Genomic DNA, 15,262 nt, shown 5'->3' with positions numbered 1-15,262 from the left:
ACTCATTATTAAGATGAATATGCCAACTGAATGTGAGCTCCTTGTTATCAATTCAGAAAAACAATATTATTTAAGTAAAGATGCTTGTATCTAATGAAGTACTAATGAACTTCCCAGAAATTGCCTCGTTCTTCAGCGCCAATTTCAAGAAAACAGCAGGCTTACTTACCAGTTTTCCAAACCACAAATGTGAAAACCAATCAGTGTATGGTAGAATATTGTTATGAATCAAGGTAACAGATTAAAAGAAAATTTAGACTTTCATTGTTGCCTTAACAACATTCAGATATGTAAACTTATCATATTTAATGACCTACATACAATGCAATTTGTACTAACCTACAAATTAAGTAAATTAAGAAAAATTAAACACACAATTAATATTGATAGACTAATTGGCAAGTATTACAAATTATGAAGAAAAATTTAAGTGGTCAGAGCCCAGTGTTACTGGTGATACGGTAATGCATTATATGTATTGTTATAAATAGTCATATGTGCAGTAACAGTGTATCACAATGACAGACTGCTATTCATATGTACTGATTTATTATCTCTTTACAATCTAATAGCTATATGTCGAGAATACTTCAATAATATGCAATTTCTTTTGTATTTTTCACGTATGGTTTCCCAAAAAAAGTCAAACATGTGATATAAAAAAGTGGTATTAATGGAGTCAGCTGTAAGGCTGAATATCACCTTAAATTCAGAGGAGGTTAGCATGTTGGATATGTAACAGTACATCAAGTATATGAAGAAGGAAAGAGGAAACCACATTACTTACCACTAGTCTAATTCAGACCAGTGTGCCTGATATATACTTGTATTATACTATACCTTTTAATCTCAGGAATGGCTGTGGCTTTCTCACAAATCTTTTATATTAAGTCAGGTTATTTAAAACCATTAGGCCCCAACTTTCTTTTTAAACTTTGAATTGCTATACATTTATAACTTGAGAAAAAGTAACTTAATTAATTTATTAAATAAAGTAACAGTTGAAAAACAGACTCTAGCTGGGAATTGTACCTGAGCTCATCCAGAATGCTATAGCCATAACCCCAACTGTTTTAGCGGAAACATTGTTGTAATCAGTTTTTAACAATAATTAAAATTTTTATTTTTAAAAAAATAAATACAACAGAAATAGATGTATATCAATAATAGGAATGCTGGAGATAGACAAACATTATTTCCAACAGCCAATTTACACAGATGTAAATGGTTATATATACATTATTTTCTAAACAATTGTTTTAACAGTAATATAAACAAACCTGAATAGGAGACAAACTATGCAACAGAAATAAATAACATGAAAAGAGGCTAACATAAACAGATATTAAGTGTTAAATTTCCAATCCAGGTATCGATCACCTATATAGCTGCTTCTCTTATACAGACAAAATCAGCCTGCATAAGATGGATTTAAATGTATTTACGTAAAAATACATAAAACATAATATGTAAATATTATGCTTACATTAAACAGGTGAAATTCATGCTGAGATATCTCCACATTCATTATATAATAAGTACAATAGTAGTATTGAGAGTCAGAAAAATAATATTTTATAAATAAATGATTTTACAATGAAAAATAAATCAAACATGTTACATATGTTTAAAAATAAAAATATTCTTGCCTTTCAACAAATAAACAAATTTTGATGTTAAAATTCACGGAGTTAGAAGACTGATCAAGAAAACAAAATACTTAAAAAGTTCATTAAACATTTTATACCGTATGTAGTCAGAAACTATGAAAATAGTTTTGCATGTTAGACTACTCTGAACAACTATAACAAGTTAAAATATTTGCTGTGAATTATTGCCAGGTAAAAAACATAAAATATGTTCATCGCTAAATACCTGCATGGTTGAATAAAAAAAAAAAAAAACAGTTATTTTTATATCAGAACTAATAAACATAAATACACACCATCTTCTTTGATCCACTGTTAGAAGAGCAGTACCTTTATTTTCAGAATAGTTGGCAATTACTACACCAACAAATAATGTCAGACCAATCATACATCCAAGAAATATGTAGACATGGATATATATTGCATGTACCTGTTAAAAATTGAAAGCGATTAATCTACTTTTTCTGTTATGGGGGTAATGGAAAGAATATTTTCAAATATTCATAAAACAATAAATAAAAATTATAATCTTTTTTCTTAAAAGAAATAATAATGTTATATAAAATAATATAAATAATAGTAATGTTCAAAGAACATTACATTTTTTACGACGGCACATACCTTCTATCTGCATAATTAAAATTGCATACATATACAGTGAAACTCCCCTGGGAAGGACACTTCCCAGTAGTAGACTTATCTAATACCAGACACTTTTAGACTCCCCGGTAGTTTTTTAGTGAAGTTAATTGATAAAATAATTCTTAATAATGAACACAGACAAGGAATTTACCTACAAAAAATATTCAATCAATTATGAAAAATGGATAGCGGGAATAAAAAAATTGCAATTTTCACAGTTTTATTTCATACTCAAGTGTGACTAATTTATTTATCTGTTGTGAATTGCATCACTTCGTGCCTAGATGCTGATGTTATGATTTCAATCATTTTATGTATTCATCATCATCAGTTGATGTGCGTGTGTATACTAGTCATTGTTACGGTATAGAACTGTATTATTTTTTGTAGCTCTTATTATTAGCTCTATTTTCTACACATACTTTACTATATGTTCAATTTTGTATATTTTATAAAAATCGTTACAACCATTGATACCACAACTTAAAATATCTCAAAATTGTAAATGCTTGACATTAAAAAAAAAGTAGCAGTTATAAATGTCTACGAAAAAGAAAATTAAGAAAAGAAAAGGAAATTGCAGAAAACTCTGTTATGGTGAGTTTAAAGCATCAGGGGGTTAGTTAGATAAACTCTGAATTCGATATAATGCTTCATATAAAAAAGTTTACGGTGAAGCTGTAGATCAGAATTTGGTGTGCGAGTGTAAGAAAAAGTTAAATGAAATATGCAAGAGTTATAATGAAAGAAACATTTTTAATTGTGATGAGACTGGTATTTATTTCCAGGCTTTGCCCATTGAAATATGTTTGAAAGAGGAATAATGCACAGAGGGAAAGATATCAAAAAGACTGACTGCTTTGTTGGCTGAGAATATGTCAGGTGAATTTGAAAAACCACTAATAATTGGTTACTGAAGGTGACCTTGGTCTACAGCCCTCACCCCCTTGACCTTTTATATTGAAAATTTAATGACATTAATGTCCCTTATACAGAAGTAATCTGACAAAGTTTGGTCAAAACCGGTCCAGCACGTCTGGAGACCTTAACTATGCTAAATCTCGTGATACTGAGGGTGACCTTGCACTACAGACTCATTCTCTTGACCTTTTAAGCTGAAGATTTAATAGCATCAATTTTTACTTTCCAGACTGGAAAGTAAAAATAGTACTAGACTGGAAAGTAAAAATTCATGTGGACAAATGCCTTACTTTGATTCATTTTCTCTTTGTCCTCCAATTTGTGTGTTTTCAATAAGGATTTATAACTTAAAAGTAGATTGAGATGTTCTAATAAAATCTGGTTTACATGCACCATACAATATCTTCAACAAAATAAATAATTTTGAACATTTTACCTTTGAAAAAGCAAAATGGCGGCCATTTTAATTTTTTAATCATTAATATCTTTGTAAATATTAATTTTATCAAATTATATTGATTAGATAAAATATAAGGCCTCTTATTGTGAACACCTCATTTGTTTAAATTAGTTGATGAATAGCTGAAATTGTTAGAGGATCATACAAATTATGCAGACTCACAATTTTATGTCTGTTTTCACTTAAGAGTATTAATAATTAATTTTAATTTAATGAACTTATTTCATTTATTTTGATGAATTTTAGACTGGAAAGTAAAAATTCATGTGGACAAATGCCTTACTTTGATTCATTTTCTCTTTGTCCTCCAATTTGTGTGTTTTCAATAAGGATTTATAACTTAAAAGTAGATTGAGATGTTCTAATAAAATCTGGTTTACATGCACCATACAATATCTTCAACAAAATAAATAATTTTGAACATTTTACCTTTGAAAAAGCAAAATGGCGGCCATTTTAATTTTTTAATCATTAATATCTTTGTAAATATTAATTTTATCAAATTATATTGATTAGATAAAATATAAGGCCTCTTATTGTGAACACCTCATTTGTTTAAATTAGTTGATGAATAGCTGAAATTGTTAGAGGATCATACAAATTATGCAGACTCACAATTTTATGTCTGTTTTCACTTAAGAGTATTAATAATTAATTTTAATTTAATGAACTTATTTCATTTATTTTGATGTTCTGAGTTCTACAAGTCTGGGCAACATCTTCTGGGACATTTTGTAAGTGTAGCTTTAAAAAAAGGAAGAAAAAATCTTTGTTGGTTTTTTTAATATAATATATAATATTTTTGAATAATGCAATTTTTTTTTTTTTTTACTTTTAAGACCATAATGGATCACTTTAGTTCTTTTTTTTGGCAAGTTCTTTCTTTTCTTGCTGATTTGTTGTTTTTCAGCTTTTCTTTTTTGCCAGTAATTTCTAAGGGTTCAGATCTTCTTGCCCTTTCTTGTTCAGAGTACACCCGGCTTATTGTTTTGTTGGGTTTTGATAGGAATCTTGTTTCTTTATTATTTAATTTCTCATAGTTTCCGGTTTTCGTTTTTAGGTTTTCACGGGTTATGTCTAATTCCTCCATGTCTTTTTGCACTTCGTATAACCAGGTCGGTCTGCTTTTCTTGTTCCAGAAAAGTTTGATTGTCCGTCTGATAAGTCTGGTCTATTCCATTCTGAAAATATGCCCTAGAAAGGAAATTCTCTTCTTTCTAAATTTATTAGTTATCGGGATGATCGTTTTGTAAATAGATTCGTCTGGAATAATTCTCCAAATCCCGTCTTTTTTAATGTTTTTCCCGATGCATTGTTGTAGAATCTGTCTTTCAATCTTTTCCTGTTTGTCGGTAAACCTTGTCTGGTACGGTCCAAATATGGTTTCGCATCCGTAAAGTATTTCTGGTTGGATAACTGAGTTATAATGTCTTATTTTTGTGTTTATGGACATGCATTTTTTGTTACAGATGTTTTGTGTTTTTATTGTGGCTTTGATGAGTTTATTTATTCTTTCATTCCAGTTTGGATTTTCTTGGAGGTTGTGTGTGATGTTTTCCCCCAAATATTTAAAGTTTTCTAGTAGATGAACTTCCAATAGAGTTCTTTAAAAGGTTGGAACCAAAAAATGTGAAGAACATACAACTATCAGCTTAATATCACATGCTACAAAAATAAGCTTAGCATTATGAAAAGAAGGTTGATTACAAAAATGGAGGAGAATGCTGGAGAAGAACAGTTTGGATTCAGAAAAGCAGAGGAACAAGAGAGACTGTAGGGCTGATCAGAATGATAGAAGAGAGATGTTTTGAAAGAGGAAGAGGATTGTGTTTTATATATATGTCTAACATAATACAGTGGGAAAAGTTATTTGAGATTCTGAACGAAAAGAGAGTTGATTAGAACGGTAGGAAATTGATCAGAGAATTGCATATGAAGCAAAAAGCAGTTGTGAAAATAAATGAGAATCTCACAAATCGGTTAGAATTAGACGGAGGAAAGGCTGCTGTTTATCACCAACACTGTTCACTCTTTATGTTAAGGAAATATTGAAAGAAATAGTGGAAGGCTAAAAAGAAATAAGCATAGATGGAAGGAATATAAATTGTGTCAGATATGCTGATGATCTGTTGATTGTAGCTAAAGACACTCAGACATTACAAGGAATGACAAAAGCATTGGAAGTACGGATGAACGAATATGGGATGAAAATAATTGTGAGGAAAACAAAATTTAGGAAGGCGAGTGAGAGGAAAGATAAGGATCTTGTTACAGAAGGAAAAATTGAACAAGTAGAAAGATACAGATATCTAGGGACAATACTAACTGAAGAGATTAAGATGAGAACTGTAATTGCAGAGGAAGTCTTTTTTTAGAAAGAAAAACCTACTCTGCAGCAACATGGATCTCAACCTGAAGACGAGATTGGTAAAATGCTATGTTTTGAGAATATTTTTTACGTTAGTCAAACATGGACACTGGGGAAAAATGAAAAAGATAAGATCGAGGCTTCTGAGATGTGGGTCTAGAGGAGGTTGAGAAGATAATATGATTGGACAGAGTAAGCAATAAAAAAGTATTATGAAGAATAAATGAGAAGTAAAGATGAGATGAAAAGAAAAGCATGGGAGCAGAAACAGATGAAGGTAACAATGGTGCTAGGGACCTGCCAACAGGCAGAATATCTCATGCAAGTATAGCTAAATCACATGATAAATCCATTTATTAATTAGATGTGGGTATCAGTGGCTAATGACCATAGTATTCAGTACCATAAAAAAGATACAAGAGAATACTTTATATAAGAAATAAAAGTTTGTACTTTTCTTATCAATTATTTCTGAACAAATAGTTATAATTGCAGATTTTAATTTGATTTTATCTTTTTTAAGAGAGTTTAATAACAATATCATACAAATGAATAACACAAATAAGCCTAATAACAGAGCAAAGCTGCCAGATACACACATGCATCTACAGAAAAAGGGAAAGACAGCAATTAAGAAAAGTTTTATTAAATTAAAAATGTTTAAAGAATCAACAGTAAAAATATTTGAGATACTTTTTTGTGATCATTAATTCCATGATCCTTGAGAAAATGTTGATAAAATGATACCGGAGTTCTCATTGGACTCATAAATAATATATTTTTAATTTGGAATTAGATTTCCAATACTGTTTTTCATGCACATTAACATGAATTTATTCATATATAACAGTGCATACCTGCACAACAGAATTCTTTTTAGATGTATTTAGAATTTAAAAAATTAAGATGTAATGTTAATGCATTGATTACGAGTCACAATCAGATTTTTTAATATAATCTGAATAACAGGGTCATAATATCATAACCTAAATTTATTACATTAGAACCCTTTACTGTAAGTAAAAAAATAAAAATAAAATAAAAGCTGTCAATCCCTTAACTAAATAACAAATAACAATTTTTAAATATCCATTGATAGAGCATATATTTTTTCTTTATATCAACAAGATGAAACTACAAAACCATTTCAACAACAAATAAATAAACATCAACTGGAATAACTAAGCATGCACACAACATTTATATCGCAAGCTTATTCATTTTTATTTTTAGCAGGTTAATAAAAAAAAGAAGATATATTCAGTCAATATAAGAAGAAATTTGAATCTGTAACAAACCCTGTTAACGCATGTTTCTTCTCTTCATGTTAAGTGTTCTGGCTAAAATTTACATCGGCAACATTGTAAACAAAAATTCTAATTCTACACAAAAAGGATTATTACACGTGTTAGTGAATTGAATGATTGCAGTATATTGAAATATAAAGAAAACCCAGTAAAATTGACTTATTAATTTTGATAATTGAGAAAAATCAATTCACTATATAGAAGGAATATAAAAATTCTTATCACTGATACGTGTTTAAATCTATGAAAAATTTATGATACATGTCATACAACTTTAACAATAATTCTATTTTTAACATATAAAAGAAAATGTAAATATTGACCGACATTATATGCTACAGAGAATTGTAAAAAAGAGTTCTTAAAAGATTATGTTAACATATTAAATCATAATTTACAGTAAATTGCAGCAAATTAAACAAAATATTAAGTATTAAACAATCAATTCAAAAAATATATATTTAATGGTTAAATAATTTATTTAAATTTCATATTATACTGTTAATAACAGAATGTAAAGCCTAATTAAAGCTCTTTTTTTTTTGTCTTCAGTCATTTGACTGGTTTGATGCAGCTCTCCAAGATTCCCTATCTAAAGCTCAATAGTGGACTTATTGAGATCCAGACTGACCACTGATGTTAGGATACAGGGTGCAGAGAAAGCGGAACAATTTACATCTATCCTGAGGGACAAGGCTGCCGACCTTCACGTTGATATAAAAAGCAGAGCTGGAAGGAGAACTGTTGTGCACGTCCGAGATGTCAAGCATGACACAACAGAGCAAGAGGTTATGGCCGCCATTATAAAACGCGTGGGTTCTAGCGAGGAAGTCAAGATAACATCCATGAGGAAAGGTTTTGGCGAGACACAAAATATTACGGTCATGACCTCTTATAGAGCGGCATGCAAACTGGTCGAGGAAAGAATAAGAATCGGATGGATTAGTTGCCGGGTGTACATCCGGGAAGATGAAGACAGGTGCTACCGTTGTTGGGGCACGGGCCATAGAAGGCACGAATGTAAGGGCCCAGATAGGCTCGATTTGTGCTTCAACTGCGGTAGCAGAGGTCACAAGATAGCGGATTGTCTTGAACCTAAGCAATGCCTCGATTGTAAGAGCAATGAACACAGGACTGGAGCATGGCAATGTAAGAAAAAATTGCATGATTAGGACTATGTTAGCGAATGCCAATAGGAGTATTCTCGCTCACGACTTAATTAGTCGTGTTGTTGCAGACAAGAACGTAGACCTCCTTGTGGTCACCGAACCCAATAAATATGAAGCTGCCAAACTTGGATGGACTGTTGATATGTCGGGAGATGTTGCCATTATGGATGTAAGTCATAGTATACAATGGAATTTCAAGTTTAGAGGTAGTGGCGTGGTGTCTGTTGAGACCGAAACAACTCTATTCGTGGGTGTGTACATTTCGCCCAACATTGCGATCGCGGACTTTACTAACTTCATCGACACTTTACAAGATGTGATTACCAATTCAACCAAGAGGATCGTAATGTTGGGTGATTTTAACAGCAAAATGGTGGCGGCTGGCAGTCGACACACCAACAGGAGAGGACAGATCCTTGCCGAACTCCTGGAAACTGCCGGCTGCATCTGCATTAATGACGATACGCTCACGTACGTAGCGAGAGGTCATCGGTCGGTGCTTGACCTCACCATCCTGGACTGTAGGTGGAGGAGGAATCAGTACCAGTGAATGGTTCTCTCAGAAGATATAGCGAGCGATCACCGCGCCACTATCTTGGATCTGAAAGACGTAGATTTCAGGCGTGAAGTGCACTCCCCCCCACCGAGATTCTCATCAGTACAAATAGAGCAAATCGTCAAAAGGACTGCAAGTAGACTGTCTGATAGACATCAACAATCACCTGAGGCTTTATCTAATATAATAAAGCAGGAAATGGACAGAATGGCAGCTAACAATACAAGGAGGCGCTCCGTATATTGGTGGACTGCTGAAATTGAAGCAATGAGACAAGAGCTCCAGTCCCTTAGGAGAAGGAAACAACGTATTCTTAGAAATAACAGAGAAGGGTACCAGGAAATAGCCAATAGATACCTCGAGGCAAGAAGAACGCTCAATAAGGCTATTAAGAGACGTAAAAAGGATTGCTGGATCAGGCTCTGCGAAGAGCTTGACAGCAATCCCTGGAGCCAGGCATATCGTATTGTGACCAAAAAGTTTGGGAGACGTATGCCTATCCTCAATAAGACCAGTGTTGCAAGGGAGGTAGCCAGGTTGTTCCCGCATACAGTGCCTGATATCGTGAGATCCACACCTTGCGACAATAGAAGATTCACCGTGGAAGAGCTACAACTTGCGGCGAGGAGTTTGGCAACCAAAAAGAGTCCTGGCCCGGACAAGATTCCCGCGGCAGTGATCAAGGGGCTGGTTCAGAAGGCTCCCTGGGAGATGCTCGAGATTGCCAGCCACGGCATGGAGAACGGAGACTTCCCCGACTGCTGGAAGGAGGCCAGAGTGGTATTCCTACCTAAAGGCACCTCTTCGGAGGAAGATATAACCTATAGACCCCTGAGCCTCCTTAACATGATGGGGAAGGTAGTAGAAAAGATGCTGGCTGGCCGCATCATCAAAGAACTAGAAGAGGGAGTCGGAATCAGTCCTAACCAGTACGGGTTTATGCGGGGGCGATCCACCGTGCAGGCTATCTGCCGAATTTCGGGATGGGCCGACGAGGTGAAGAGAGGCACTTGGCAAACCAGGAGAATTCCACTGATGCTGTCACTAGACATAAAAAACGCGTTCGGGGCTATTGGTTGAGGTCACATTAATGACGTAATTGCGGCTAGGGGCCTCAGCCCGTATCTGCGTAGGCAAATTGAATGTTACTTGTCCAACAGAGGATGTCTGGTAGAAGCACAGGAAGAAACAGTACATTTTCAAATGCATGGTGGAGTTCCGCAGGGCTCTGTTATGGGGCCGTTGTTGTGGCTGGTGATTATAGATGAACTCCTTCAGAAGGAGTTTCCTGTCGGCTTCCAGGTCCTGGCTTATGCAGATGACCTTGCAGTCCTCGTAGAGGGAAGGACGGTCTTGGAGGTGCAGGAGAGGGTGTATGCGGCCATCTATACAGGACACTATACAGGAGTGGTTGAGGTCCAGGAGTCTGCAACTGTCTACGGAAAAATGCCGGTGTATTGCCTTTACGGGTAGAAGAGTGCTAGAACCGTTCAATATTTCCATCAACGGTCATGCTATAGAAGAAGCGAATAACATCAAGTACTTAGGAGTTATCCTCCAGAAAAACGGTAGATACACCGAGCACATAGTCAATGTATGCAACAAGGCAGAAAGGATGATAAAAAGTCTAAACATCATTATGTCATCGCAGAATGCCCCTCGGGCCTCAAAGCGCCGTTTACTGGCGACCACCGTCGTGTCTTCGCTTATGTATGCCGTTCCGGCCTGGTGGCGCTCTATCGCCATCAGGCGCAACAAAGAGAGACTGGTGAGGACGCACAGGTGTGTGCTCCTAGGTGTTGTGTCCGCATACAGGACAGTGTCCTATGCCGCCCTGTGCGTGTTATCGGGTACACCTCCTATTGACCTAATCGCAAAAAAGAGGGTGGAGAGGGCACAAGGCAAGCCGGAACAAGAGGTCAGGGATGCCGTTTATAATATCTGGCAGGAAAGATGGTCGCAGGAAGCTGTGGGTCGATGGACGAGAACCCTCATCCCCAACATCAAGCCATGGTTGTCGAGAAGATTTGGTGAGGTTGATCATCACCTATCGAAGTTTTTACAGGACATGGTTCCTTTAATAACTACCTGTACAAAATAGGAAAGAAAGAAGAGCCGATTTGCAACTACTGCAACGAGATAGATGATGCTGAGCACACCTTTTTTGAGTGCAATAGGTGGGACACACTTAGACATAGTAAGGCACTCACAGGTATAACTCCAGAGACAACAATAGACTACATGCTAAGAAGCGAGTCAAACTGGAATAATTTTGCTAGTTTTGTTAGACAAGTTGTTCTACAGAAATACTCCGATGAGAGAAGACAAGGTGTTGGCTAGAATAGGACTGGGTGGACAGCCTTGCTGGTGAGGTCCAGCATGCTGCGGTGTGTTGGCATTGATGAGCCACCAAGGACTCCACGGGTAACAGTCAGGCAACAGCACACTGAATACTGAAGGGATCCGGCGCCGCGTCGCGGCGAACTGGGTCTGGCGTGGTGTTCAAAAGGGCAATATTAAAAAGAACTCTCAAAAAGAGCTAACCGGTAGGCCGACCTGCCTTGCCGGTATATAGCCGGTAGGTGGGGAGGCCTATTTGAGTTTAAAGACACTCCCCTGGGCGGCGTAATACCAACAAGTCGGTCCGGCCCAGGGAAGCTGAGAGAGAAAAAAAAAAAAGAAAGTGAGTATTGAACTACTTTAAGGAGTGCGATCTGAGGGCAGGTTGTTTACTGACTTCTCTTTGTGTTGGGTCGAAGAATATGTAGATGTTGAACGTTATTACAAGTCCTGCCAATTTAATCACGTAGTTGAACTGTGTAAAATCTAGTGGTAGTGTGCTTTCACTTTGGGGATGAGAGACATAAACGAGAGCAGTATCCTAAGTAGTCAGTGCACCCGACTTGTGCTAACTGCAGATGTCTGCAGTAGTACCGTAAGCACTCTGTAAAAATTAAGTATTGTGCGTGTTATAATGATGGTGTCGTAATGTATTACAATTGAATATCATTAGATTGCTAAAATTTGGCAATTAAATGCGTAGGGTGCTTACATTGCGCAGATTTAACTTGGTTAGATCACCATGCGTAGGGGGTTGGTTGTTGTATTGTTGCAGCTTCCTTTGTTGGTTAAAGGATCATCTACATAAGACATCATTTAGCTCGGAGAGGACCACGATGATGCTTTTCAAAGGCCGTTTGGCGGTGAGGCTAAAGTTTAGATGGTATTATAATTATATAATTTCTGTTTAGTATAAAAACTGGATATAACTTTTAAATGTAGCAATATATTATGCAATAATTACAGCGCTGTAAGATTTGAAAAGAAGTCAGTCTCATTAGGACTATTTGTTTATATGTACTTAAGTACATATAATCTCATACAATCTCATTCTATTCAAAAGCTCATTTATACATTGCTTGGTACATCAACAATAACAACAACCAAGACTAAAATTTAGTAACCATTTAATCAACCAGTCACAATAAAATACAAAAGCTACAAATGGCAAATATATATTACTAGTGAATGGCAACTAGAAAAGGTAACTAACATTAATTAACCGCTTAAAAGATTTTAACATTCAACCATGAACATATTTTTCTTAATTTTTTTTGAGCAATTTTTTTTAACAAATCATTTTTCCTATGAGTACTAAGACTGTTTTAGCACTAAGAAACTTAATAAAAATCATAATTAATAACATCACTTAATAAATACTACCTAATAACAAATAATTACTTGCATTAAGGGGTTAGAAAAAAAAAATCTTAAAATTATATTATTTTATTATGAATAATTATTATAATATTTAAGATATAATTATAATAAGTTATTCATAAGTGCACTTGTACCTTTCATTCGATACAATATACAATTTTATGATATAAAAAATTGATTATATAAAAATGTAAAAATATTCTTTTTATACAAAATGTGAGATGTAATTTAAAAAATTATTTTTCTTATTCTACATGCTACAATAACATGAAATTATAATAGTGATGTTAACCGGTAAGTATTATAAACATATTACAATAATAAAGGCTTATAAGTGAATATACAAAAATTATTACAAACTAATAAACTGTTTAATAAATCGATGGGTTAAGAAAAAAGGTAAACATAGCAAAAGTTTAAATTCTACGTAATATTATATAAACTAATGAAATAAGTATTTTATTAACTTTACATTGCTAAAAAAAGCTATTGCACAATAAGCATTCATGAATTATATATCACAAAAATCAGTGATGCCCAAAAAAATTTGGCATTTCATAAAGATGGAGATAGCAATCAACAAGTAAAACAACTCTCAGCTGGTTTTTAGTCATGACCAACAGCAAATGACACTTAATAAATTCATCAGAAAAAACAAAACATTATTAATAATGTCAGTTCTACACACAAACACACACACACACACACACACACACACACACACAAAAACTGATGTAAAAAGCAATTGGTTCAGAAGAATTCCAATTATATTATTGAAAAAGTAAGACTGTAAAAAACTGACTGAAAATGATTTCTTATTTTTTAATATACCTAAAAAAACAAAAATAACTATTGTTGTAAAAATTGTTAACAACTCTCTGAAATACCAAACGAGATGGAAAAAAAACAGTGGTTAAGGGCCCCCTACATGTACAATCTTGTATGACTGACTTGTAAGTACAAAGCAGTAAATGCATCATCATGTATGAAACACTTGCTGAGAGATATTAGTGTCAACATATATTGAAACTACATATGCTAGTTTGTTGTTGAAATTACACATGCATTTTTAAAATACTTGCTTTTATAAACAAGATGACCAACATGTAAAAACTTGTATATGTGCGTACTTACTTCTGGCATTTTGTCAGTACAAACATGTTAAATCACTGTTCTCATCGTATTATTTAGGTGTAATAAAGTGTGTACATACAGTTTTATCCATCCAGGGACGATATCTGTATGAAAATTTTGCGTGTACAAACATTTACGTGGTAATCAAGACAGGTTTAATTTTGTCGCTTATACATTTACTGCATAGTACTTGGTTGGCTGTTTTAGGTAATTTCATAAGAAAGCTATTGCAATGGGTACCATGATTCGAATTCTGGAAAAGTATTTCACTTTCTTGTGGACATGATAACTGTTGTAATTTTGTGTCAATCACTTTCAAATTGATACAAAGACTATATAACAATTCAAAATTTCGGTTAAGTTCGTTAATGGGCAAAATCAAACCATTAGGGTGGAAATGGGGAGGGCTTTTTCGAAAAAACAAAATATCCCTATAACTTTCTTATTAAGTAAAATATAGAATTTGTTTAAAGTTCCTTTTAATCTTTGGATAAGAGCCTAAAATTTATCTACGTAAAGATTTTTGATATCACCAACCACTGGCCCAGAGGGTGGAAAAAATGGGGTTTCTAAAAAAAAAAATCATATCTCCCTTAATAGCTACAATATTGAATCGGTTAGAAGTGGTTATTAGTTCTCTAAAAATTACCTAAAACGTTTGTCTGAAACAAATTTTGATATGACTAACCCTTACGGCAAGGGATGACCAAAATGTTGCTGGAATTACATATACTAAACATGTAAATCTTTTCCACATGCAACCACTGTAATATTGAGTAAATTTGAAGTTTTTATTAACTTTAGGGTGGAAATCTTTTTTATCCCCTACTTAGCACCAGTGAAATCTACCTCCGAATTCCGGTGTCCCGAAAGGGATTTTTTCTCTATATCAGATCCTTCTTTTTTTGTTGTGTTTTTTCTAATTAATTTTTTTCTTTAATCAATTTAAAATATGTGATGAGAAATTATCCTAAAGTGTTTATTCAAGAATTTATTGAACTATATTGGAGTTACGCTTGTCTTTGGAAGATAAAAAGTAAAGAATATAGCAACAGGGATCTACAGAACACCCGTCTATTCTGATATGGTAGAAAAAATGAAGGAAACTGAACCAAGCACCTGGTCAAAGATCTGGTGATCTGAAAAATAAATTCTTTATAAACCGCATTCAGAAGAGAGTTAAAATAGTTGTTGATCAAAGTGCAGTGGAGCTTTCCAAATTGTGTGGACAAGCCCCCATCTCTAGTACAACGATCTTTTATTTACTGGGGACCAGGAAATATAGCAAGAAAGTAAATCCTGTTTGGATCCCAGTGATATGGATCAGAAGAACAAG

General features: G+C 34.2%; 1 protein-coding gene across 1 annotated transcript in view; it reads right to left on the bottom strand.

Annotated features, from left to right (window-relative positions):
- LOC142327836 (sodium leak channel NALCN-like) overlaps positions 1–15,262 on the bottom strand; it is a 43,372-nt gene that overhangs the window by 3,625 nt on the left and 24,485 nt on the right. The window contains exon 2 of the mRNA XM_075371179.1: positions 1,946–2,079. Coding sequence (XP_075227294.1) covers positions 1,946–2,079 — 134 coding nt within the window. The remainder of the gene's footprint in view (positions 1–1,945; positions 2,080–15,262) is intronic.

Source organism: Lycorma delicatula, chromosome 7 (genome assembly GCF_047948215.1).
Source record: "Lycorma delicatula isolate Av1 chromosome 7, ASM4794821v1, whole genome shotgun sequence".
Classification (NCBI taxonomy): domain Eukaryota; kingdom Metazoa; phylum Arthropoda; class Insecta; order Hemiptera; family Fulgoridae; genus Lycorma; species Lycorma delicatula.
The sequence above is the reverse complement of the archived record's forward strand: the minus strand, read 5'-3'. Positions and strand labels throughout refer to the sequence as shown.